Source organism: Microcaecilia unicolor, chromosome 2 (genome assembly GCF_901765095.1).
Source record: "Microcaecilia unicolor chromosome 2, aMicUni1.1, whole genome shotgun sequence".
Classification (NCBI taxonomy): Eukaryota; Metazoa; Chordata; class Amphibia; order Gymnophiona; family Siphonopidae; genus Microcaecilia; species Microcaecilia unicolor.
This window is the reverse complement of record NC_044032.1, coordinates 151,044,696-151,067,900: the sequence shown is the minus strand read 5'-3', so window position 1 is coordinate 151,067,900 and position 23,205 is coordinate 151,044,696. Positions and strand designations below refer to the sequence as shown.

At 43.2% G+C, this 23,205-nt stretch overlaps 1 protein-coding gene across 2 annotated transcripts in view; it reads left to right on the top strand.

The window, feature by feature from the left end:
- Positions 1 to 22,559, top strand: part of ELL2 (elongation factor for RNA polymerase II 2) — a 153,258-nt gene extending 130,699 nt beyond the window's left edge. For both annotated transcript variants that reach the window (XM_030193405.1, XM_030193406.1), the window contains exons 9-12: positions 11,808 to 11,874; positions 12,862 to 13,033; positions 16,318 to 16,362; positions 16,473 to 22,559. In XM_030193405.1, coding sequence (XP_030049265.1) covers positions 11,808 to 11,874; positions 12,862 to 13,033; positions 16,318 to 16,362; positions 16,473 to 16,586 — 398 coding nt within the window. In that variant the 3' untranslated portion in view covers positions 16,587 to 22,559. The remainder of the gene's footprint in view (positions 1 to 11,807; positions 11,875 to 12,861; positions 13,034 to 16,317; positions 16,363 to 16,472) is intronic.
- Positions 22,560 to 23,205: the final 646 nt, after the last annotated feature.

Genomic DNA, 23,205 nt, shown 5'->3' with positions numbered 1-23,205 from the left:
TTTGAGTTCTGGTCATTCTCTTTCAACTCTCTGCTGCCCACAGTGAGCAAGCTGTGACATGCTTATGGGGCCACTGCAAGTGTGATGGTTGGCAGATCCTGAATGGAATGAGATTGCCATTGCCAACCCCTGGCCATTCCAAGGCAGTGGAGTCTTGCCTAAGGCCAGAAGGAGGGGCTATGATGGGATTATCAACTTGGGCTTTCTGATTCTGTCTACTGTGAACTCCGCTCTCTGAACAAATCTCTCTTGTCGTCCCCTTTCTCCTCCACCGCTAACTCCAGACTTTGTTCCTTTTATCTTGCGGCACCTTATGCCTGGAACCGTCTTCCCGAACCCTTACGTCTAGCTCCATCTCTACCTGTCTTCAACTCTATGCTGAAAGCTCACCTTTCCATTACTGCCTGTGGCTCCTAACCGCTACTCATTTGCCCTCCTCCCCTGTTCCTCTTTACCCTGCAATTTCCTTGCCCGTAATGTCTTGTCTGTTTATGTTACCTAGATTGTAAGCTCTTTGAGCAGGGACTGTCTCTCTGTCAGATGTACAGCACTGCGTGCGTCTGGTAGCGCTATATAAATGCTATTCTCCGAGGACAAGCAGGCTGCTTGTTCTCACTGATGGGTTGACGTCCTCGGCAGCCCCCTCCATCGGAAAGTTTACTAGCAAAGGCCTTTGCTAGTCCTCGCGCGCCCATGCGCACTGCGCATGCGCAGCCGTCTTCCCGCCCGAAACCGGCTCGAGCCGGCCAGTCTTCTTTCGTCCGCGCTCGGTATGGTCGTGTTACGCCGTTCGTGCCCCAGAGAGTCGACCTCGCGCGTCCTTTTCGACGTGTTTTTTCTTCTTTTTCGTTACAAAAAGTTCGGGAAGCGCTCCGGAAGTGTTCCGGAAGACCCTTTCGGGTTTTCTGCCCTTCCCGTAATTTCTCAGCTTTTGCCCCGTAAGTTTTCTTTCGTTGTCGGGGTAGGCCTAGTTTGGCCTCGGTCGAGATTTTTTCTCCCCTTAAATTTTGGTGCTTCAATTTTCGCCATTTCGGCTTTTGATTTCGCCGGCGTGATTTTTCCGCCCATGACATCGAAGCCTTCCAGCGGCTTCAAGAAGTGCACCCAGTGCGCCCGGGTAATCTCGCTCACTGATAGGCACTCTGCGTGTCTTCAGTGTCTAGGGGCCCAGCACCGCCCTCAGAACTGCAGTCTGTGTTCCCTGTTACAAAGGCGGACTCAGGTAGCGAGATTAGCCCAGTGGAACGTTTTGTTCTCGGGCTCTTCGTCGACATCGGCACCGGAGGCATCGAGTGCATCGACGTCGTCAGCGTCCGGACCATCTTCCTTGGCTGCCGCTCCATCGACTGCATCGAGGCATCGGACCTCTGCATCGGCGCCGAGGCATCGGGCGACTGCATCGACGTCGGTGGTACCGAGACTTCGTCTGCTGATGTCGTCGGACGGAGGTGCATCGTCAGGAGTGCAGGTGAGGGCTGTCCATTCCCCTGCTGGTGGCGGTGAGCCTTCGGGTGGGTCTCCTCCTACCCTGAGGGCTCCTGCGGTACAGCCCCCCCCGAGATCGACCCTCTTCGGTCTCGGCCCCGAGGAAGCGACGGATGGATTCTACGTCCTCCTCGTCGGTGCCGGGGAGCTCCGGTGACATGCTTCGGAAGAAGTCGAAGAAGCATCGGCACCGGTCCCCTCCCCGTGTCGGCACCGAGAGCTCTGGGTCGCCGAGGGATTCGGCACCCAGCAGGCATCGGCACCGAGAGGACCGCTCACCCTCTGTTCAAGAGGTGTCGATGCGCTCCACTCTGGACAGCCCGGAACAGCCTCCTCGCCCGGAACAGGTTCTGACGTCGACGCCTGCATCGACCTCTCAGCCTTTTTCTGCAGCCACTCTGAACGAGAGCCTCCGGGCCGTTCTCCCAGAGATTCTGGGAGAGCTGTTGCGCCCTACCCCTCCGGTACCGACCGCGGCCACCTCCCAGGAAGGCTCCCCGACTACGTCGGCGGAGGGAGCTTCGCCGATGCGGGCGAGGGAGTCTACCTCTCGACGCCCCCACCGTGGACGGGGTTCCACCGAGTCGAGCAGGGCGAGGTTGCAGACACAGGTCCGTGAACTTGTGTCTGACACCGAGGGTGAGGCCTCGTGGGAGGAAGAGGAAGATCCCAGATATTTCTCTGACGAGGAGTCTGAGGGTCTTCCGTCTGATCCCACTCCCTCTCCTGAGAGACAGCTTTCTCCTCCCGAGAGTCTGTCTTTTGCCTCCTTTGTCCGGGAGATGTCTACGGCCATCCCCTTCCCGGTGGTTGTGGAGGACGAGCCCAGGGCTGAAATGTTTGAGCTCCTGGACTATCCTTCTCCACCTAAGGAAGCGTCCACTGTTCCCTTGCACCATGTCCTGAAAAAGACATTGCTTGCGAACTGGACCAAGCCATTAACTAATCCCACATTCCCAAGAAGATCGAGTCCCAGTACCGGATCCATGGGGACCCAGAGCTGATGCGCACTCAGTTGCCTCATGACTCTGGAGTTGTGGATTTGGCCCTAAAGAAGGCTAAGAGTTCTAGGGAACATGCTTCGGCGCCCCCGGGCAAGGACGCTAGAACCTTAGACTCCTTTGGGAGGAAGGCCTACCATTCCTCTATGCTCGTGTCCAAGATCCAGTCTTACCAGCTCTACACGAGCATACACATGCGGAACAATGTGCAGCAGTTGGCGGGCTTGGTTGATGCTCTTCCCCCTGAGCAAGCCAAGCCTTTTCAGGAGGTGGTCAGGCAGCTGAAGGCGTGCAGAAAATTCCTGGCCAGAGGAGTTTGACACTTTTGATGTTGCGTCCAGGGCCGCTGCTCAAGGTGTGGTGATGCGCAGGCTCTCATGGCTGCGTGCCGCCGACCTGGAGAATAGAATCCAGCAGCGGATTGCGGACTCGCCTTGCCGTGCGGACAATATTTTTGGTGAAAAAGTCGAACAGGTGGTAGAGTCTCTCCACCAGCGGGACACCGCTTTCGACAAATTCGCCCGCCGGCAGCCTTCAGCTTCTACCTCTACAGGTAGACAATTTTTCGGGGGAAGGAAGACTGTTCCCTACTCTTCTGGCAAGCGTAGGTACAATCCTCCTTCCCGACAGCCTGCGGCCCAGGCTAAGCCCCAGCGCGCTCACTCTCGTCAGCAGCGTGCGACTCAGCAAGGCCCCGCAGCTCCCCAGCAAAAGCAAGGGGCGAGCTTTTGACTGGCTCCAGCAGAGCATAGCCGACATCCAAGTGTCCGTGCCGGGCGACCTGCCAGTCGGAGGGAGGTTGAAAGCTTTTCACCAAAGGTGGCCTCTCATAACCTCCGATCAGTGGGTTCTGCAAATAGTCCGGCAGGGGTACACCCTCAATTTGACCTCAAAACCTCCAAATTGTCCACCGGGAGCTCAGTCTTACAGCTTCCAGCACAAGCAGGTACTTGCAGAGGAACTCTCCGCCCTTCTCAGCGCCAATGCGGTCGAGCCCTTGCCATCCGGGCAAGAAGGGCTGGGATTCTATTCCAGGTACTTCCTTGTGGAAAAGAAAACAGGGGGGATGCGTCCCATCCTAGACCTAAGGGCCCTGAACAAATATCTCGTAAAAGAAAAGTTCAGGATGCTTTCCCTGGGCACCCTTCTCCCCATGATTCAGCAAAACGATTGGCTATGCTCTCTGGACTTGAAGGATGCCTTCACTCACATCCCGATACTGCCAGCTCACAGACAGTATCTGCGATTTCAGCTGGGCACACGCCACTTCCAGTACTGTGTGCTACCCTTTGGGCTCGCCTCTGCGCCCAGGGTGTTCACAAAGTGCCTAGCTGTGGTAGCAGCGGCACTTCGCAGGCTGGGGGTGCACGTGTTCCCATATCTCGACGATTGGCTGGTGAAGAACACATCCGAGGCAGGAGCCCTGCAGTCCATGCAGATGACTATTCGCCTACTGGAGCTACTGGGGTTTGTGATAAATTATCCAAAGTCCCATCTTCTTCCAATGCAGAGACTCGAATTCATAGGAGCTCTGCTGGATTCTCGGACGGCTCGCGCCTATCTCCCAGAGACGAGAGCCAACAACTTGTTGTCCCTCGTCTCGCGGGTGCGAGCGTCCCAGCAGATCACGGCTCGGCAGATGTTGAGATTGCTGGGCCACATGGCCTCCACAGTCCATGTGACTCCCATGGCCCGCCTTCACATGAGATCTGCTCAATGGACCCTAGCCTCCCAGTGGTATCAGGCCGCTGGGGGTCTAGAGGACGTGATCCACCTGTCCACGAGTTTTCTCAATTCCCTGTATTGGTGGACGATTTGCTCCAATTTGACTCTGGGACGTCCCTTCCAAATTCCTCAGCCACAAAAAGTGCTGACCACGGATGCGTCCCTCCTGGGATGGGGAGCTCATGTCGATGGGCTTCACACCCAAGGAAGCTGGTCCCTCCAGGAACGCGATCTGCAGATCAATCTTCTGGAGTTACGAGCGATCTGGAACGCTCTGAAGGCTTTCAGAGATCGGCTGTCCCACCAAATTATCCAAATTCAGACAGACAACCAGGTTGCCATGTACTATGTCAACAAGCAGGGGGGCACCGGATCTCGCCCCCTGTGTCAGGAAGCCGTCAGCATGTGGCTCTGGGCTCGCCGACACGGCATGGTGCTCCAAGCCACATATCTGGCAGGCGTAAACAACAGTCTGGCCGACAGGTTGAGCAGGATTATGCAACCTCACGAGTGGTCGCTCAATTCCCGTGTGGTACGACAGATCTTCCAGGTGTGGGGCACCCCCTTGGTAGATCTCTTCGCATCTCGAGTGAACCACAAAGTCCCTCAGTTCTGTTCCAGGCTTCAGGCCCACGGCAGACTGGCATCGGATGCCTTCCTCCTGGATTGGGGGGAGGGCCTGCTGTATGCTTATCCTCCCATCCCTCTGGTGGGGAAGACTTTGTTGAAACTCAAGCAAGACCGAGGCACCATGATTCTGATTGCTCCTTTTTGGCCGCGTCAGATCTGGTTCCCTCTTGTCTTGCCAACATTCTTTCCCCGTCCTCATTCCTGCCCTGCTGAACGTCAGCTGCACACATTGGACTGCAAGAGAGCATTGGCCTTCTATCTGGAGCGGACACAGCCCCACAGACAGTCCGCCCAATTGTTTGTTTCTTTTGATCCCAATAGGAGGGGAGTGGCTGTAGGGAAACGCACCATATCCAATTGGCTAGCAGATTGCATTTCCTTCACTTACGCCCAGGCGGGGCTGGCTCTTGAGGGTCATGTCACGGCTCATAATGTTAGAGCCATGGCTGCGTCGGTAGCCCACTTGAAGTCAGCCTCCATTGAAGAAATTTGCAAAGCTGCGACGTGGTCATCTGTCCACACATTCACATCTCATTACTGCCTGCAGCAGGATACCCGACGCGACAGTCGGTTCGGGCAGTCAGTTCTTCAGAACCTGTTTGGGCTTTAGGATCCAACTCCACCCCCCGAGGGCCCTGTTTGTTCTGTTCCAGGCTACACTCTCAGTTAGTTGGTAAATTTTTTAGGTCAATCTCAGTTATGTCCTCGCCGTTGCGAGGCCCAATTGACCATGGTTGTTGTTTTGAGTGAGCCTGGGGGCTAGGGATACCCCATCAGTGAGAACAAGCAGCCTGCTTGTCCTCGGAGAAAGCGAATGCTACATACCTGTAGAAGGTATTCTCCGAGGACAGCAGGCTGATTGTTCTCACCAACCCGCCCGCCTCCCCTTTGGAGTTGAGTCTTCCCTTGGAGTGTATTGTCTTGCTACATACTGGACTGGCCGGCTCGAGCCGGTTTCGGGCGGGAAGACGGCTGCGCATGCGCAGTGCGCATGGGCGCGCGAGGACTAGCAAAGGCCTTTGCTAGTAAACTTTCCGATGGAGGGGGCTGCCGAGGACGTCAACCCATCAGTGAGAACAATCAGCCTGCTGTCCTCGGAGAATACCTTCTACAGGTATGTAGCATTCGCTTTAGTAGTAGTAGTATCCATTAGGCTACTCCTCTGCCCTGCCGTGGACATTAGTGCTGCTTCATAATGGCAGGTTTTCTACAATATTATGTCCTGAATGTGAGTGAAGGAGTAGCCTAGTGGTTAGTGCAGTGGACTTTGATACTGGGGAACTGAGTTCGATTCCCACTGCAGCTCCTTGTGACTCTGGGCAAGTCACTTAACCCTTCATTGCCCTGGGACAAAATAAGTACCTGAATATATGTAAACCGCTTTGAATGTAGTTGCAAAAACCTCAGAAAGGCGGTATATTGTCCCCTTTCCCTTTTTTGCAATTTGGCTACTGGAGCACTGTTTCCATTATGTAAAATTTGTGAAATAATCATAGAACGTATGTACATATGGCAGTTTTTCCTTTTGAGATGGCAATCCTAGTGTGGACAGTTGGTTGTTTAGGGGTGGAAGAAGGGTTCAACAGTAGGCATGGCAAGGGACTTTGGGCATGGCATGAGGGTGGGACAAGGGAGGTGCATAGGCAGAGCATGGAGCAGAGCAGTTAGGTTTTTCTTTGGCAAAAATTTGTCAACCTTGCCCCAGAGCCATTTCTAAAAACTTTTTGGCCACCATCCAATCCTGAGTTATTTTGGTTACAGTAGTAATCTGTAACCTGTTTCATATATGAGCTCTCAAGACGACTACCATCCTAGTCTTGATGATTTGTTGCTCTTGAGTTTTTCAGATATAATCTTCTAGATGTAGTTATGTGCTTTAGTTGCTCCTAATTATGATTGAAGGTTTCCAGTGTGGGTATGACACCAACATTCTGCTCAGTCAAGACTGAAGCAAAGAAAGTTTGTTTGAATTCAGCTCATGTTTTTTTCAGTAGTAGCTTGAGGTGAGTTACATTCAGATACAGTAAATTTTGTTTTTCTGCTATTACCTTATTTTCCCTAAGCACTCCTTTTCTGCTTCTTAAGCAGAAATGTATCTGTTCTGATAATGACTTAAAGCCATCCAAAATTCAGACTGCTTTTATAGCACTACTTAGATGTGTTAACATTGTGTTAAGAGTGATGGGAGAGGGTAAAACAGTGATGAACTTCTCTTCCATTATTGATTAGATTGTAAAACTTGATTCTATAGTTATTTTATAGTTGCCACAAATGTTGAATTGTAGTCAGATGCCAACAGCTTGAAGTGGAATAAATAGGCAACTGATGTTGTCAAATTTTCATTCCCCATTCATCTGGATTAGTTCTTGATCATTTGGCACTGTTCAATGCAAGATCTGTGAGCCTAGGTGGCCCTGTTGCCCCCCCCCCCCCCCCCCCCCCCATCCCCCCCACACACCTTTTTTTTTCAATTTGTGTGAAGTCTTTATTGAGCATTGAAAAACCATTACACAGAAGATACTACATAAATGGAAAACAGTATACTGTCATACAAAATGAACTCAAACAGTATTGGCTCTATATAAAGCCAAACCAGTTACATGCAAACAACCTATACCATTATCTAATTCAATGCTGCAAAGGTCTCACCACTATGACCCCAAATTTATAAAGTTTTAGTGGAATACCCACAACACCCTCCCCCCTTTCCTACGGAGCTTACCCAATTAAACCAGCCCCCCCCCCCCCAACTTGAGCAATGTTTCAAAAAAGGCTCCCATATCGCCTCCCACCGCCTCAGAGCGACTTCGCACCGCCTGAAGTCTCTCCTTTTCACAGATGAACCATAATTTAACCATCTCACCAGAGGTTGGGGCATTTGTGAGTTTCCAATGTGCAGCTATCACAGCTCTTGCCGCCACCATAGCTTGCCTCGTCAGCAATGCCTGAGACTTAGTAAGACCAGGAGGTTTTTTTGGAAATATGAAAAATTCAGGAGACCATTTAATAGGCCTTTGAAACCAAGTTTGCAATCTATACTGTATAGCTTTCCCATAGGCCTGAATTTTATAACAGTTTCACCAAATGTGCCCCATCGTACCCTTTTGACCACAGCCTTTCCAGCACATTGGTGAAACCCCAGGAAACATGATGTAACCTAACCAGAGTCAAATACCACCGGTATAGCACTTTAACTACATTTTCCTGAAAAGGTACTGATATAGAAATCTTGGACCAGCCATTCTCAAAAAAGGACCAATCACAATCCACACATCTTTTTGAAAAGCAGGGGCATTGTATTATTTGGCAGACTGACCCCTAACTGTATTAGAAAAGTGTCAGGCACTTTTTATTTTGGAAGGCACTGGCACCAGGGCAGAGGTAATGAAATATCATGCCCTGCCTTTGTAGGTAAGACTGGATTAGCACCGGGAGGAGGGGAAATGGTGTCTGCTGGGAGAGATGGTCTTTCCGCTGCTTTTGACACTGTCGATCACAGCATACTTCTCGATACCCTGTCCTCACTTGGATTCCAGGGCTCTGTCCTTTCCTGGTTCTCTTCCTACCTCTCCCTCCGCACCTTTAGTGTTCACTCTGGTGGATCCTCTTCTACTTCTATTCCTCTGCCTGTCGGCGTACCTCAGGGTTCTGTTCTTGGTCCCCTCCTCTTTTCTATCTACACTTCTTCCCTTGGTTCATTAATCTCATCCCATGGCTTTTCCTACCATCTCTATGCTGATGACTCCCAAATCTACCTTTCTACCCCTGATATCTCACCTTGCATCCAAACCAAAGTTTCAGCGTGCTTGTCTGACATTGCTGTCTGGATGTCTCAACGCCACCTGAAATTAAATATGACCAAAACCGAGCTTCTCATTTTCCCCCCCAAACCCACCTCCCCGCTCCCCCCGTTTTCTATTTCTGTTTATGGCTCTCTCATTGTCCCTGTCTCCTCAGCTCGAAACCTTGGGGTCATCTTTGACTCTTCTCTCTCCTTCTCTGCTCATATCCAGCAGATTGCCAAGACCTGTCGTTTCTTTCTTTACAACATCCGTAAAATCCGCCCCTTTCTTTCCGAGCACTCTACCAAAACCCTCATCCACACCCTTGTCACCTCTCGTTTAGACTACTGCAATCTGCTTTTTGCTGGCCTCCCACTTAGTCACCTCTCCCCTCTCCAGTCGGTTCAAAACTCTGCTGCCCGTCTCATCTTCCGCTAAGGTCGCTTTACTCATACTACCCCTCTCCTTAAGACCCTTCACTGGCTCCCTATCCGTTTTCGCATCCTGTTCAAACTTCTTCTACTAACCTATAAATGTACTCACTCTGCTGCTCCCCAGTATCTCTCCACACTCGTCCTTCCCTACACCCCTTCCCGTGCACTCCGCTCCATGGATAAATCCTTCTTATCTGTTCCCTTCTCTACTACTGCCAACTCCAGACTTCGCGCCTTCTGTCTCGCTGCACCCTACGCCTGGAATAAACTTCCTGAGCCCCTACGTCTTGCCCCATCCTTGGCCACCTTTAAATCTAGACTGAAAGCCCACCTCTTTAACATTGCTTTTGACTCGTAACCACTCGCCTCCACCTACCCTCCTCTCTTCCTTCCCGTTCACATTAATTGATTTGATTTGCTTACTTTATTTATTTTTTGTCTATTAGATTGTAAGCTCTTTGAGCAGGGACTGTCTTTCTTCTATGTTTGTGCAGCGCTGCGTATGTCTTGTAGCGCTATAGAAATGCTAAATAGTAGTAGTAGTAGAAGAGGAGATGCTGAACCTGGTGAGAGAGGGAAGAGAACTTGATCAGGGTGGATCAGGATGGTGATGGCCATGTGTGCGAAGATATTCACTGGCTCAAGAGCTTTTCAAGATGGCTGCTGAATCATGACTGAGGCTGGCTGCTCCTGCTGACTTTAGCTTTTACTGCTGCAAAAGGTTTTCTTTGGAGTTTCTAAGATGGGGAATTGAAGTGGGAAGGTTAAGTGTTTTACCGATTACCCCAGCGAAGACCCAGATGGCAATTACCCAATGTCTTACTGTCAGAGTATAGCTGGATGCGTCATTGCTGAGCAGTTGGGGGGAGGAGGAGTTGCTGTTTTTGAGGAGGCAGTTTCTCTTTCTGCCTGCCCATACTCCCCCACAACCAGCTGCGACTAGCTCCCCAGCTTTGGGTGGAGTTTCAGTTCAAGGACTGAGGGGAGTAAAGACACTGACATTCCAGCAGAATTCTCCAGTGGCAAGAATCTGATAACAGGAGGAGTGAGAATGTCCCATGAACTGCTTCTGGAGGTATAGTGATGACATCTACTCAGATTGGTGGTGTTTACACAGCACCTTCTGGCTTCTTTAGAATGGTAGGGGTGCAAGGAGTTTCACCTTCTCCAGTTGCTCTGGACACAATTTGGCAAGCTATTGTCAGGTTGGATATAAATGTAAGAGAATTTAAAACAAGTGGAGTTGGATTTGATCATGTTAAAAGGTCACGGAACTTGAAAAAACTTCAGTAGAAGGAGTTCAGAGTGCAAGAGAGAGGCAATGCAAACTAGGATTGTACAGGACTTGTCTGTGGTTACCTCAGAAAGTAGAGCAAATGAAATGAGGAAGTTAAATGTGAGATTCTTAAACTTCTCATGTGTAGCTTTGTCGCCTAAAGAATTAAATTTGAGGTTTTAAAAATTCCAAATGAAGCAATTCTACCTTTGTACTCTGTTGATCACCCTCCCCTCACCTATCCACACCTATCCTGTTAGAATATCAATGATATGCTTTGATGTCCCCATGCATACCTCCTACCCACCCCCATCCTCCCACCCTGTCAGACTGTCATAGTAATGCTTGAATGTTTTCACTTATATACACTGTCAGCTAGCACATTTGCTTATTTCCGATCTGACGAAGAAGGGCAACCTTCGAAAGCTAATCAAGAAATGTATTAAGTTATGTCCAATAAAAAAGGTATTATCTTATTTTCTTTTCCATGTTTTTTTTTTGTTTGATTTCTATTGATTACCTTTGAGCTGAATTTATTTGCCATCTAGAAAGTGTGTTAATACTGAACAGCAATTAAATTAAGACTATCAACAATTGTCACTTGATAGTTTGAATGTGACAGATTTTTTAGAAACATCTTTGGAAAATGTGGAAAATTGAGCTACTTTGTTTGACTTTTTTGCCTTTGAAGTGGATAGAAACAATATTTTGACTTGTTCTTTAACTATAGATCTGTGCTGTTTTGGGGTTAGACTGGTGTTTTCCTGATGTTCGTTTGTAGAGGGACACAGGAATGCAGGAAGCAGTTCCTGATTCTGAGGAACATGATTTTACAAAATGGTGGCATATTTTTTCTTCGATTGCCAGTGAAATGCTTGATGAGATTTAACAATGTTAGATATACTTTTTGACCCTAAACAGCTGTAACCTTTACTTGATAATAAATTCCCTCTTCAAATTGGGACTGCTGATGTTTATCTTGTATCGGTGATGAAAAGCACGGATTTGGGATAAAGTTTAGGTGCCAATTACTACTTTTTGTTTTCTTTATAGATTCCTCCTGTTTTTTCTTTCGCTCTCACTGTCTGATTTGGGGGCTAAGGGTTAGAGTGTATTTCCGTTTTGTTGTACCTTTGTAAAGATACTTTGTTTATGATTAGAATTTTTCTTTACTTTTTAAATTCCTGTTTTCTATATTCATGTGTTGCTTGCTATATTATTTGAAATAGCATTGAAATATAAATTTAAAAAAATATATATTCACTGGCTCTTCAGCAGTTTAGGACCCAAAGCAAGCCTGACTTAAAAAATAGTGAATATCACCGTCTTGTGGCTTTTACACATTTCTTTTTTTTACTCATGCTAAAAAACTTGGTTTCTGACCAGAAGTTCCAGTTCTAATGTTTGGAGCGTTGTCTTTATTTTGTCTGTTTTCAGCAAATGGTAAATCACATGCTGAGCCTCTTTCTTGCAGGTATTAAAGATACTTGTGCTGCCATCACAGATCCTTCAACCACAACTAAACTGCCAGATTACTTGATGTAAGTAGCTTTTCATTTGTTGTAAAGTATTAGATTTAAACAGCACAATTGCTATCTGTGGTTTAATGTAGTTTTGTTAAATTGACTTTGAATCAAGGAATCATAGTTTAAAGCGTTTTTTTAATGCTGTTCTCAGTTTCACATGAGTACCTTGATTTACTCAGTAATAAAACAACTTAAAGAAATTTCTATGACTTATGCATGAACAGACATCCATGGAGCTTCTGCACAAAGTGGATCGTGTGTCTCCCTGTGACAGGTATAGTGTTAATGGGAGGGAGCTAACCACTTGTGCTAAAGTAAATAAGACTTTTCTATTAGTTCACAATATGAAACCAGATTATTAGACTAGAAATGGCTGTGATTTACAACCTGAAAGTTTAAAGCACTAGCCTGTACTCCCCAAAATTGGAACTCGACAAGCTGACTTTAGAGAAGCACTCTTTTCTCAGTTTCCACCTAAGTGAATTTCTCAGGTTTTATTTGCTTATTTGGATTGGAATAATATGCAGAAAGTAGTGTACCTGTTTGAGTTAATGGTACTTATCAAACCAAGTTCAAGTATTTTCTTTAAAAATTGAAATATTTAAGCAAATCATATCACGTGTTCCTAAATTTTGTGTAGGTAGGCCTATGATTCTACTCACAACAAACTGCAAGACTAAAATATCAGGTCCACTTTACTGAAATGTGAAGAACATATTGCTGAAATAAAAATCTTAAACATCCAATAAATGTGATCATAGTTGATAACATCTTAATCTTGTTGAGCTAGTTCAAGTATTAATCTTGTTGAAATAGTTCAAGTATTACGTTGAATTGGGCTTGATAGTACGTAGTGTAATTAAAATCAACCTCAGTCTTGGATTTTTGGGATTTTTTTTCTCAGATTTAATGGTAGCATGAATAGACCTTTAAATTCAATGAGAGGAAATAGTTATTGCGCACCTTTAATAGTCTTGTGTGAAAAACTTTTTTGCCAAATAGAAAATACAAAGCTATTGTGTCATGTGAACAACGTCAAAGTTATAAGGATGACTTCAATTCTGAATATGATGAATATCGCAACCTACATGCCAGAGTGGAAAGCATTACCAGAAAATTTATGAAGCTTGATGCAAAGCGTAAGCTCCATAGTCCAGGATCTAAAGCATATCAGGTAAGAGAGCCTTGGTCTTTGGACCCCCATTTCATCTTCAAAGGGGGAAAAATGCAGTTGTCAACTACTGTGTTGCTTTATTGGACTCCTTGTATCTCCTCATTGTCACAATGTTTTTTCCCCAAGTATTGCATCTATACTTTAAACACTCTAGATATAAACAGGGAATTTCAAACCGTCTCAACTCAAATTCTAAATAACAAAAGAGGTTGAAATTGCAGTTTTGTGGGTGTCGCACCTTGTAATTCCAAGATTACACAACCGGTATCTTTTCTAATCAACAAGGAGCCTCAAAACTCCTGATAGGAAACATACTGCAAAAATTGCACAATCCACTATTTTCTAAAGGAGTAGAGTACTATCACTGGTTCCAGTGAGGAGAATGAGAGAGAAAAAAAGCCAAACGAAAAAACTCATGAATACATGAGAAAAATGGATGGTATAAAAACTCTCCCTCTCCTTCACTAATAGAAATTAACAAGGTGAAACACCTCCCCTCAAAATCACCAGACCAGCTATAAAACCGGTAAATCTTAGAAAACCCCAAATACACACATAAATTTAAAGCCTAAATCTATAGCATTTGAAACTGGCATACCTAACCGCCCAGTACCTCAAAATGTGAAAGAAAAAAGTACCAAATCAATGTCTTTCAAAAAATCTTTCACCTATTTTCTTGTTTATAGTTCCAGGCTGGGTTAGCTGTAAGAATTCAGGCTGATGGTAGTGTAGTTGGGGACATCGCCACACTGTTTAATCTGAAATGCTGACACCATCCCATGTCACCCTTTAACAAGTGCGCCTTGTTTCACCAAAATGAAAGCTGCCTCAGGAAGGGCACTTCGATGGATCCTTACACGGACCTCTCAAAATCACCAAACAGTCCGAAAATCATTATTGCATGCACTAGCAAGATGGTGCTATACTTTAAAACCATGTTCTAGAACAGGGCTTGGCAAGTGTCCAGGTGCCAGGTTACCGTGATGCTTAAAAATTGTGCCTTGTATAATGAACCCCCCCCCCCCCCCCCCCCCCCCAACCCAATCTTTTTAAAGCCTGAAATACTGCTGAAAACAGCTCCTCAAATACCTGCACATGCAACTCTCAGGTTTAAACCACAAGGGACAGAAATTTGGTGCCAAGTTTTGTAGTTTCAAGTCCCATGAGACTTTAAATCCTGAGAGTTCAGCACCACATGGCTAAAACATGACACTCATATAGGTGGATAAAGAGCTATTTGTTCAGCAAATTAAGCCTCCTGACAGGTCAAGGACCAGCTAGGTAATGTGGGAGGTGCTGAGGAGAGAGGATAATGGATGGCTGGCCAGTTTGTTTGGACAGTCCTTGACAAATTTTCATTAAATATAGGAGCCAGTGGCTGAGACTTCTTGCTTCTCCTTCCCTAGCTCTCCAATGTTGTCCCCAGAAGTTTGGGGTGGGAGGGGAGAAACTCCCTCCTGGATTGCTCTTTTACTAAGGAGTTCTTCCAATTCTGTATCTCTGGACAAAAACTTAATTAAATCAGGCCCTTAAAGTAACTCTGAAAATCACTGGCAGAAGCCAGAAGTCTCCCTTCTAATGCATTAGGCTATTTTAGTGCAAGATCTGTAATAAGAAATATCACAAGCTTCATTGCAGAAAAAAACTGACTTGTTCTGTATTGTCGAAACATAGCTAACCAAGGAAGACACCATCATTCAACAACTAGTCTGTCCCCCAAACTACCTAATCCATTTAATCCATAGATCAATAAAAGAAGAGGGGGAGTATCCTCATTTATCAATCAGACTTGCATGTAGATCCAAGTCGACTCCATCACACACAAGGGGCTAGAAGGAATCGTTCTAAATATACAAATGCCCAAATTAGCGCTGTTCCTCCACATATATAATTTGAATGCCATTATCTTTGAGCGTTGGACTATTTTTCTGCACTGTTCCTGCAGTATGGGGCGGGTGCTGTTTGCTTTAGTGCTAGAGCTTTTGAGCATTGGGTTTCAGAAACCTTTTAAGCTTCATGTCCTGGTGGCTTATACCATATTGCATCATGAGGTTGTATCGTGTATCCACCTTAAATCAGTCAGTTGTTCTAGCCTTTCCCAGGTCATCTGTGTAAAAACAGCAAAAAGGCTCTATTTTTTTTTTTATTGCAAGAGAGCAATTTATTTCTGCCCTAATAAGCTAGATTATGGTGACAAAACATACCATTTTGAACTGAATAGTAAATTGCATATTCTGTTATACCCATTTAGTCCACACATTCACAGTTCATTACTGTTGACATATCCTTATGGTTTGAGTATAGGTTTGAACTGTCCATTATCTATGGCCTATTGAAAAAGCAGAATCTTCTTTCTAGGACCCATTTTATAGTTGTAGGTTGTTGTTCCTCTTCACACCCCTCTGCCCAGCAAAAACAAAATTATGTCATTTTTCCTAGCTAATAGAAGTTGTTTATCCTTTGTAATCTGTATCTTTGGAGAGCTTGTCTATAAGAGTTTTTCTTTGAACATAACAGTTCAGCTTTCATGGTGCCACTCTGGCTCCAGCTTGCTACATCGGAGGGAAGTGCTGTGGTAGATCCCAGCTGCTCTTTAGATTTGCCAGGACTCTCCCTCTTCCCGAGTTGGGCTTAATGTATGTTGTTTGGTTAAATTAGGAGTGAAGATGCATTATCATATGCTTCCTGATAACTCTCATTTGTTCTGCTGTGATGCTGCTACTACTGGCGTGTTGCAAAAAAACAGAAGAAACCAGTCTTAGCAAAAAGCGTCAATGGAAACAAAACAGCAAAGATGACTCAAAAATAGGAAGGATGACGTATCAAGTTGATATCCAGTTTAAAACACATTTATTAGTAACTAGGTAAACATGTAAGCCGCATTGTTTGCCATGAGTGGGAAAGCACGGGGTATCAGAAAAAATAATAATCCAATAAGAAGGTCGGTGAGTGAGACTCTACACAGCTGTGTTTCGGCCTGTCAGGCCTGTATCAGGAGTCTTTTCACCATAAGTAAGCTCACTTCTAGTGTAGCAATCTTTGTTTTTGTCTCTCAAAGATGTTTAATATGATCGTACTAGAGCATTTTTGTAGGCAACTTCTCAAAGTTCTCTTGGTTAGTGTCTAATCACGAGTTTGAACCTCTGGTCACTGTTTTTTATTATATGTATATATATATAGAGAGAGAGGAGTGAGAAACTTTTTTTTTAATCCTTAATCTGTTTATCAGGCTTAATTTGCTCATAACCATGTAGTGATTCATGCTTTGAATTTCTCGTTTATAGGTGGTTCATGAAGAAGTTTTACAGGAGTATCATAAAATCAAAAAGGTTTGTGTAACCAACTATGTAAGCTTATTGCATTATCGTTGTATTTTTTTTTCATGGCCTAATTCTGTTTTTTTTTCTCTCCTTCTCCAAACCCTGCATTCCTTATACAGTCTAACCCCAACTACCATGAAGAAAAATACAGATGTGAATACCTTCATAACAAGCTGGCTCACATTAAGAGACTAATTGGTGAATTTGACCAACAGGCAGAGTCGTGGCACTAGAACTTTGCCCAGACCAGAAGATGTGAATAAATGTTATTTATTTAAAATTCCAAATCAGTTACTCTGAAATGAAAAAAGGAGAAACTTTTGTGAGTTTCAGTATTAGCAAATCTGAGGGGGTTTTCTTTGTTTGTCTGTCTGAAGCTGCTTTGTCTTCTACTTTTGTTCCCCAGATGTATTTGTCCATGCAAATCATTTTAGGCACTGGGAAACCCAGTAGTCTGTACTATTGAAATTGTGAACATTTTAAATGTAGCATGTTTGATATGCATATAGCCATGTGAGGGTGGGTTCTGACCTTTTTCATGCAAACCCTTTGCCTTAATTGGTAGGTTTTTTGAAATTTGCACAAAATGGGGGTGAGTTCACAAAAAATAGAATTGGAAGAGTTTAGGAACAGTGTATATATAATCTATATTCTGTTTGCCTTGAAACTTAAACTTAACCCTGTAAATTAAGCCCCCACTGCAGTGGTTGCCTTAAGATGTTTGCTAATGTATTCTAAGGCTTATGTACTATGTTTGTTAGACACAAAATTAGAAAAACTTAGTACATCTGGCCCTTTATTGTAGTTAATAGCTATATTGCTTCCTGCTTCATTGCATCATGGGAAGCACCCTGTGGCCTACTAGCCTCTGAAAAGTGTGCATGTCTGCGTGTAAGAGTTGTGTGAGTGTGAGCATGCATGATTAAAAAAAAAAAAAAAGCTGCTATACTCAAGTAGGCCAAACACTCAGGTTCAAACAACTGGTGAGTGTTACTCTATTTCTTAAAAATTTGCTATTTTATAATGGAAACAAAGGCATTTCCATTTCAACAATTTGTTAGCTTTATTTACTTGGGGGAAAGGGAATTGATAAACACATCTAGTTTTGGGGGGAAAAAAATTAACAATGTAGGTGACCTATTTATATACAGCTATAAAGTATTTTTGAAGAGAGATGCAAAGAAGCTATTGTCTACATATGTATATTTAAAGATTTTCTCCTGGATACCAGGAATATAACAAAGAACAGATGTATTTAAAAGAAAAAAAGCAAACTGTGATCATCAATCAGCACAAAGTTTTTCATTTCATGCAATGTATGTTTTGATTTAAAATATCAATGGGAACAAAGTTCTTTGATCAAAATTAAGTTCTTCATCTTTGTATTTTTCAAAAGTGCTGCCATGTGAAAAGCAAAGCATTGTTTACAGAGCAGATTAATGGAATGTTTGCCAAATTTTGTTGGTGGTAGTTTAATAAACTTTTCCTCCAGCCTCAACTTAATTCATTCATGTTTCTGTAAACCAGAAAATGTTGGTGTATTAGAAAAAAGTTAGTCCTCGTACAGGCAAAGATTTCCAATTCCAGTATAGTGCTGGTACTACTTTCCAGAAAGACATTGGTTGGCACTTAGAATCATGCTCTGAAATCACACCTGAAATTAACTTCTCATAAAACTAGGTTTTAAACTACTGGTGGGGCCCTTCTACCCAAGTTACATTACAGTCTTATATCCCGCAATAACCACCAAGTTCAAAGCAGGTAACAGAATCTGAAGCATTCTCCAGACATTTACAATACATTAGTTAACCCTAAATCAAACCCACCCAAATAAAACAAAACACATCTTTAATTTGAGCTCCTAAAAATACTTCCTAAAAAGAAACATCTTGAGTAGCTTTCTGAACTTACAATAATTCCGTTAGTCTAAGGCAGGCATGCCCATCCTTTTTGTATTAGGGCTACATTTTATAGTTTGTAATATTCGGAAGGCCAAAACATGCAGTCATATTTTGCCACATGTTTTGTGAAATGGTAAAATAAAAAGGTGCGTTTTAATCCTCTTCCCCCCAACCCCAGTCCTTCATCCAGTCTCTTTCCCCTCATCTGGCTTCAACTGCAGAAGAAGCAGTGGGATTCCTGCTTCCCCAGTGTGACAAGCGTTCTGCAAGCTTGAGCCACATGGTGCCAGAAGCTCAGGTTGGTTTCACAGTTCGAAGTATCGCGAGACTTGAAACTGCAAGACTGTTCTGAACTTCCAGTACTAGATGGCTCAAACTTGGAGCGCCGAGTAATGGTGAGGAAGCAGGAATTCCACTGTTGTAAACACCATAAGAATGCCAAGCTTCCGAGGGCCAGGAAAAGAAGCATTTAAGTGAGCCGGATTCTGGCCCGCGGGCTATAGGTTGGACAAGCTTAGTCTTAAGGGAAAGAGGCAGGAGGTTCCAACATGATGCTGCTTGATATGGTAAAGATGCCTTGAGCGGTCATAAGGCTTTAATCTGAACTGTAACAGATGATGATTTCTAGTAGATCTAAGGCCGCCTTTCAAAAAAGAAAAATGATCGCTCAAATAAGCGGGAATCTCCCCATGAAAAGCCTTAAAGACCAATACAGATACCTTAAACTGTAGTCTTGCCTGTCTAGTGCACTAAAGTATGGGCTCACTGTGTTGTAATGCAGGATTTTACAGTGCGTGAAGCCCAGATTTAATGCAGTACTTTATGGAGGTGTTTCCTCTATCTTTTATTGCTGGTCATGCATTAATGCTTGCCCGTTCGTTACATGCAGTACTTGCAGGAAGTTAACATGGGACCACTTATTTAGGAGGCACCAAGTGCTCCAGTGTTAACTCGGCATTATGAAGTTAGTGTGTGCTATGTATAATGTGCTAGCTGTTTAACACTTCTGTACCCACTATCCGCCCATGTCAATCCCCTCAGAGAAAATTGCAGAAAAATTCAGTAACCTGTTATATTACATTACATCCGGGCTACAGATAGCAAGAAAATGAGAACATAACTTCCGGGAAGATAACTTTTCAATCAGAAAAGCTGATCATGTTACAATTTTTTTAATACAATTTATACTTGTCCTAAAAGAGATATGATTGAGAAAAGAAAAACATTCCAGCAATATCTTTCCATAGGTGTGCTGCTTGAACACCCAAAGGTTTATCAAAAAGCACTAACTTTTCTTACCCTTAATTGTTAGAAATGTAAAAAAAAAAATTATCAGTATCGCATCTCCTGACTGAGAAAATGCAAAACAAAAGTGAGCAAGCAAATAACCAGGAAAACATTCCAGCAATATCTTTCCATAGGCATGCTACTTGAACAGCCAACGCTAATCTATTCTTACCCTTAATTGATGGAAATGTAAAAAAAAATTATCACATCTCCTAACTGTGAGAAAATGCAAAACAAAAATGAGTAAGCAAATAACCAAGAATTTGCCCATGCAGTGTTTAAAAGAAAACAACTTGAAAAAGACTCTGGCCTCAATATGCAACCATTGGGCAATAGGTAAACTACTGCACAACGCCTTAGTGCATTTGTACAGTAGCCTGTCGCCACACACTAACCACACGTTAAGTGCTTAATGCCCTTTAGTAAAAGGGACTCTGTGTTAAATAGGTTTTTTCCTTTTAGTTCAAATCAGCATTAAAAAAAAAATTAGAAACAAGTTCTGAGAGCAGTGATTGTTACAATGCAAAAATATATTTAGACATTTTAAGTGTACTTTTCAATATTAACATAATGAGAGAATACAGATCTTTTATGGGTTTGGCTGTTCAGGTTTTTTATAGCAACCATTCTAATCAACCATTTTATTCTGTAGCCTTGTTTGTTTCTGTTTGCTCTGTAGACCACAATTCAGCCTCTTCCAGGTTAATTCAGATTTTTAATGGCATAATATGAATGTGAAATTACTGCATCACCTGGAGTATAATTAAAGGGAGCTGGGACTATTTCATCAAACCTTGTTCCCTTTTTATGTATTTATTGGGACTACTAGTGGACTTCATAGCACATTGACATTAACTGTAACTTGTAAGGTCTAAAATTATATTTAATGTTCAAGAAGTTCCCCCCCCCCCCCTCACTTTACAAGTTCCTTATAACTATGAAGGAGACATCTTCTGGTTTACAGGTAGTGTGTTGAAGTTGGAGATAGCTTCCTTTTTAGTGCTCTGGCAATGCACTTAGATTTTTAGGACAAACTACTGTATACACTGTAATTTAAAAAAACTTGTATTTAGTATTTGTCCTTGCAAACTTGTCAGCCTTCCCAGTAAATCAGAACTGCAAGTCTAGTTTGAGTCTACATTCCTGCTGACCAATATATGATTGCTAGAAATAAGGCCTTTACAGTGTTACTTTCTTCTATCAAGTGAGCTTGGTTCACTACATTGTATTAAAATGCAAGTGTTTTTCTTGAATCTGAGAGAGAACTAGTTTTACCTGATATTGAAAGCAGAGGCAAAGCCAGGTTTTGACGTAAGGGGGGGAGCAGACCTTTTGTAAAATGAGGGCCAGTGTGAAGCTGAAGGGCCTGATCCACACAGGCACCATTTTATTCAAAATCCATATGGGGGAGTGGCTGCTCCCCTTGCACCCCACCTAGCTATGTCTCTGATTCAAAGGAAATGCAAATAGCGTGCTATTTCTTCAATTTTGGTTAAATTTGAATAAGATATATAGTTTTTTTGTCCTGGTTAAGTTTGGGGTTTTTTTATTCCCTTGAAATTGGTAGAAAAGTACCTTTAAATTTACTTCTAATGTATATCTCATATGTAATTTGCAGTTACGTCATTCCTTCAGCTTTATGGATTGAGTTTCTCTTGGTGAAGTAATAAAATGAGGTTTGATCTAGATAAGTGGGAAAGAATGACAGCCCCAGAACAAAAAGGGAAAACTCAAACTGCAGGTTAACTGCTTATGTATCAGGTTAATCTGTAGGGTAGGGGTTCTCAAACCAGTCCTGAAACACACCTAGCCAGTCAGGTTTTCAGGATATCTACAATGAATATGCACTGAATGGAACTAGTGCATCTAAAGTTTTCTTGCATTTTCATTGTGGATATCATGAAAATCACACTGGTTTAGTGTCCTGAGGTAGGGAATGCTATTATACCTGAATATATTCAATTTATAAAAATTATACCCTCAATTAGAAATGTTTTTGGTGTGAAATGTTCAGATTTTTCCTTGTATAGCTGCTCTGACACTTCTCCCTTGCCTCAGCACATATCTGCTTAGTTCTGTTTCTATTTTTAATATGCAATAAGTACAATAGAACACAGAGCTCCAGAAGTGCTAAGCATTAGAATGTTTTGTAAAATGTCCCCTCCCATTGTCTGGTATTCCATGAAAGGAAGAACATGTACTGAGCTTTTGTACTGTTTTCAGCATTTAGTAAATGAATGGAAAAGACTGAGCCAGTAAACAAAGCAGATACTGGATAGCTGCAGAGCCCTCATAAGCGAGCAATGTAATGAATAGGTCTATTCTGCAGCATGACCTATACACAGGAACAATGCTTTAAAATGTTTTAAGGAAACTGTTTCCCAGCTTCACATTTTCCAAGATTGCAGAATCAGTTTACCCAAGGGTGGCTTAAGTATTTTCCCTTTCCATAAATACAAATGATTTTATTTTTGTTTTGTTTTCTTGATTCCATTTCAGCTCACTTTTCATTTTATCTTCTCACTGGTGTCCCAGAGCCAGACTAAGGATTTTTTTTCCTCTGGCAGTATAAATATTGTCTCCCAACTTAGGCTTGGTTTGTATTTGTCTTTTGCTGCTTTGAAATCCTCCTAGAGCTAATTCTTTCCAAACTTGTAGCAAAATCCCTTCCTCGTGAATACCTGATGATCAGAATTCATGCCAGCACTTTGAATTTTTTATTTTTCTTTTTGTGGAAGGTGGGGAGGAAAGATGGGTTGTTGGGGGAATGAGATAAAGCTGGCACTAAAAAGACAAAAGGGCAAATGTTTCATCAACAGCATTGTAACTGGGTAACTTGAAACTTAAATATGGCTGTAATATCCTTCTAGAATTCAAGTGTTAAACCATTTTTCAGTTCCATTCACTTTGTCTTTTGGATTCTACAAGTTGAAATGCCATAGGGCGTGTTGACTATTTGAGCCATTATTATACCTCTTTTACAGCCAGTTCCAGTTCAATAAAATGTTAACTTTGCAATTCTGATTCTTGTTTTCTGATTCAGTATGATTGGTTCAGAGGGTTTGAGTGCGTGACTTGAGCATTAGGTGTGTTAGTCAATATCAGCCTTAATTTCCTGTAAGAAAAAATGATTTTACTTCTTTCTTTCTAGTAAATTGATAGAGAATTTATCAAGGATTTGTGGTCAACAAGGAAAAGAATCTTAAAGCCCTTCTAATTTTCATTTAAAATGTAAGCTGATCTGTAATTGAGAAACTTGAGCTAAATTATTAAATCAGATAAAAGTTGGAGATCTGGATTATTTGGGGAAGTGTGGTTCTGGACTTCTACAGGAGGTGTTTTCCAACATTATTATCTCTTTAGACATTTGCCTGTTTCGCCAGAAGATTCAGTATATGATTTGAATTAAGCTGCCGCACATGAATTAACATTGACATCTATCCAGATGTTCCTTTCGTACTGTGTGGTAAGGTGATGTATTTATAAATTTCATAGGAACTCTAGTTTTTGTGAAGCGCACAAATAAAAGTGGCTCCACCGTGTGATAGGTTTTCACACATGCTTTTAATCACAAATTTCTCTGAATTAATTTTGGTTAAATTGGCTTAATCCATCAACTCTACTTTTGTCGCTGTTTTATTTCTTGAAGTGAATACATTTGTGT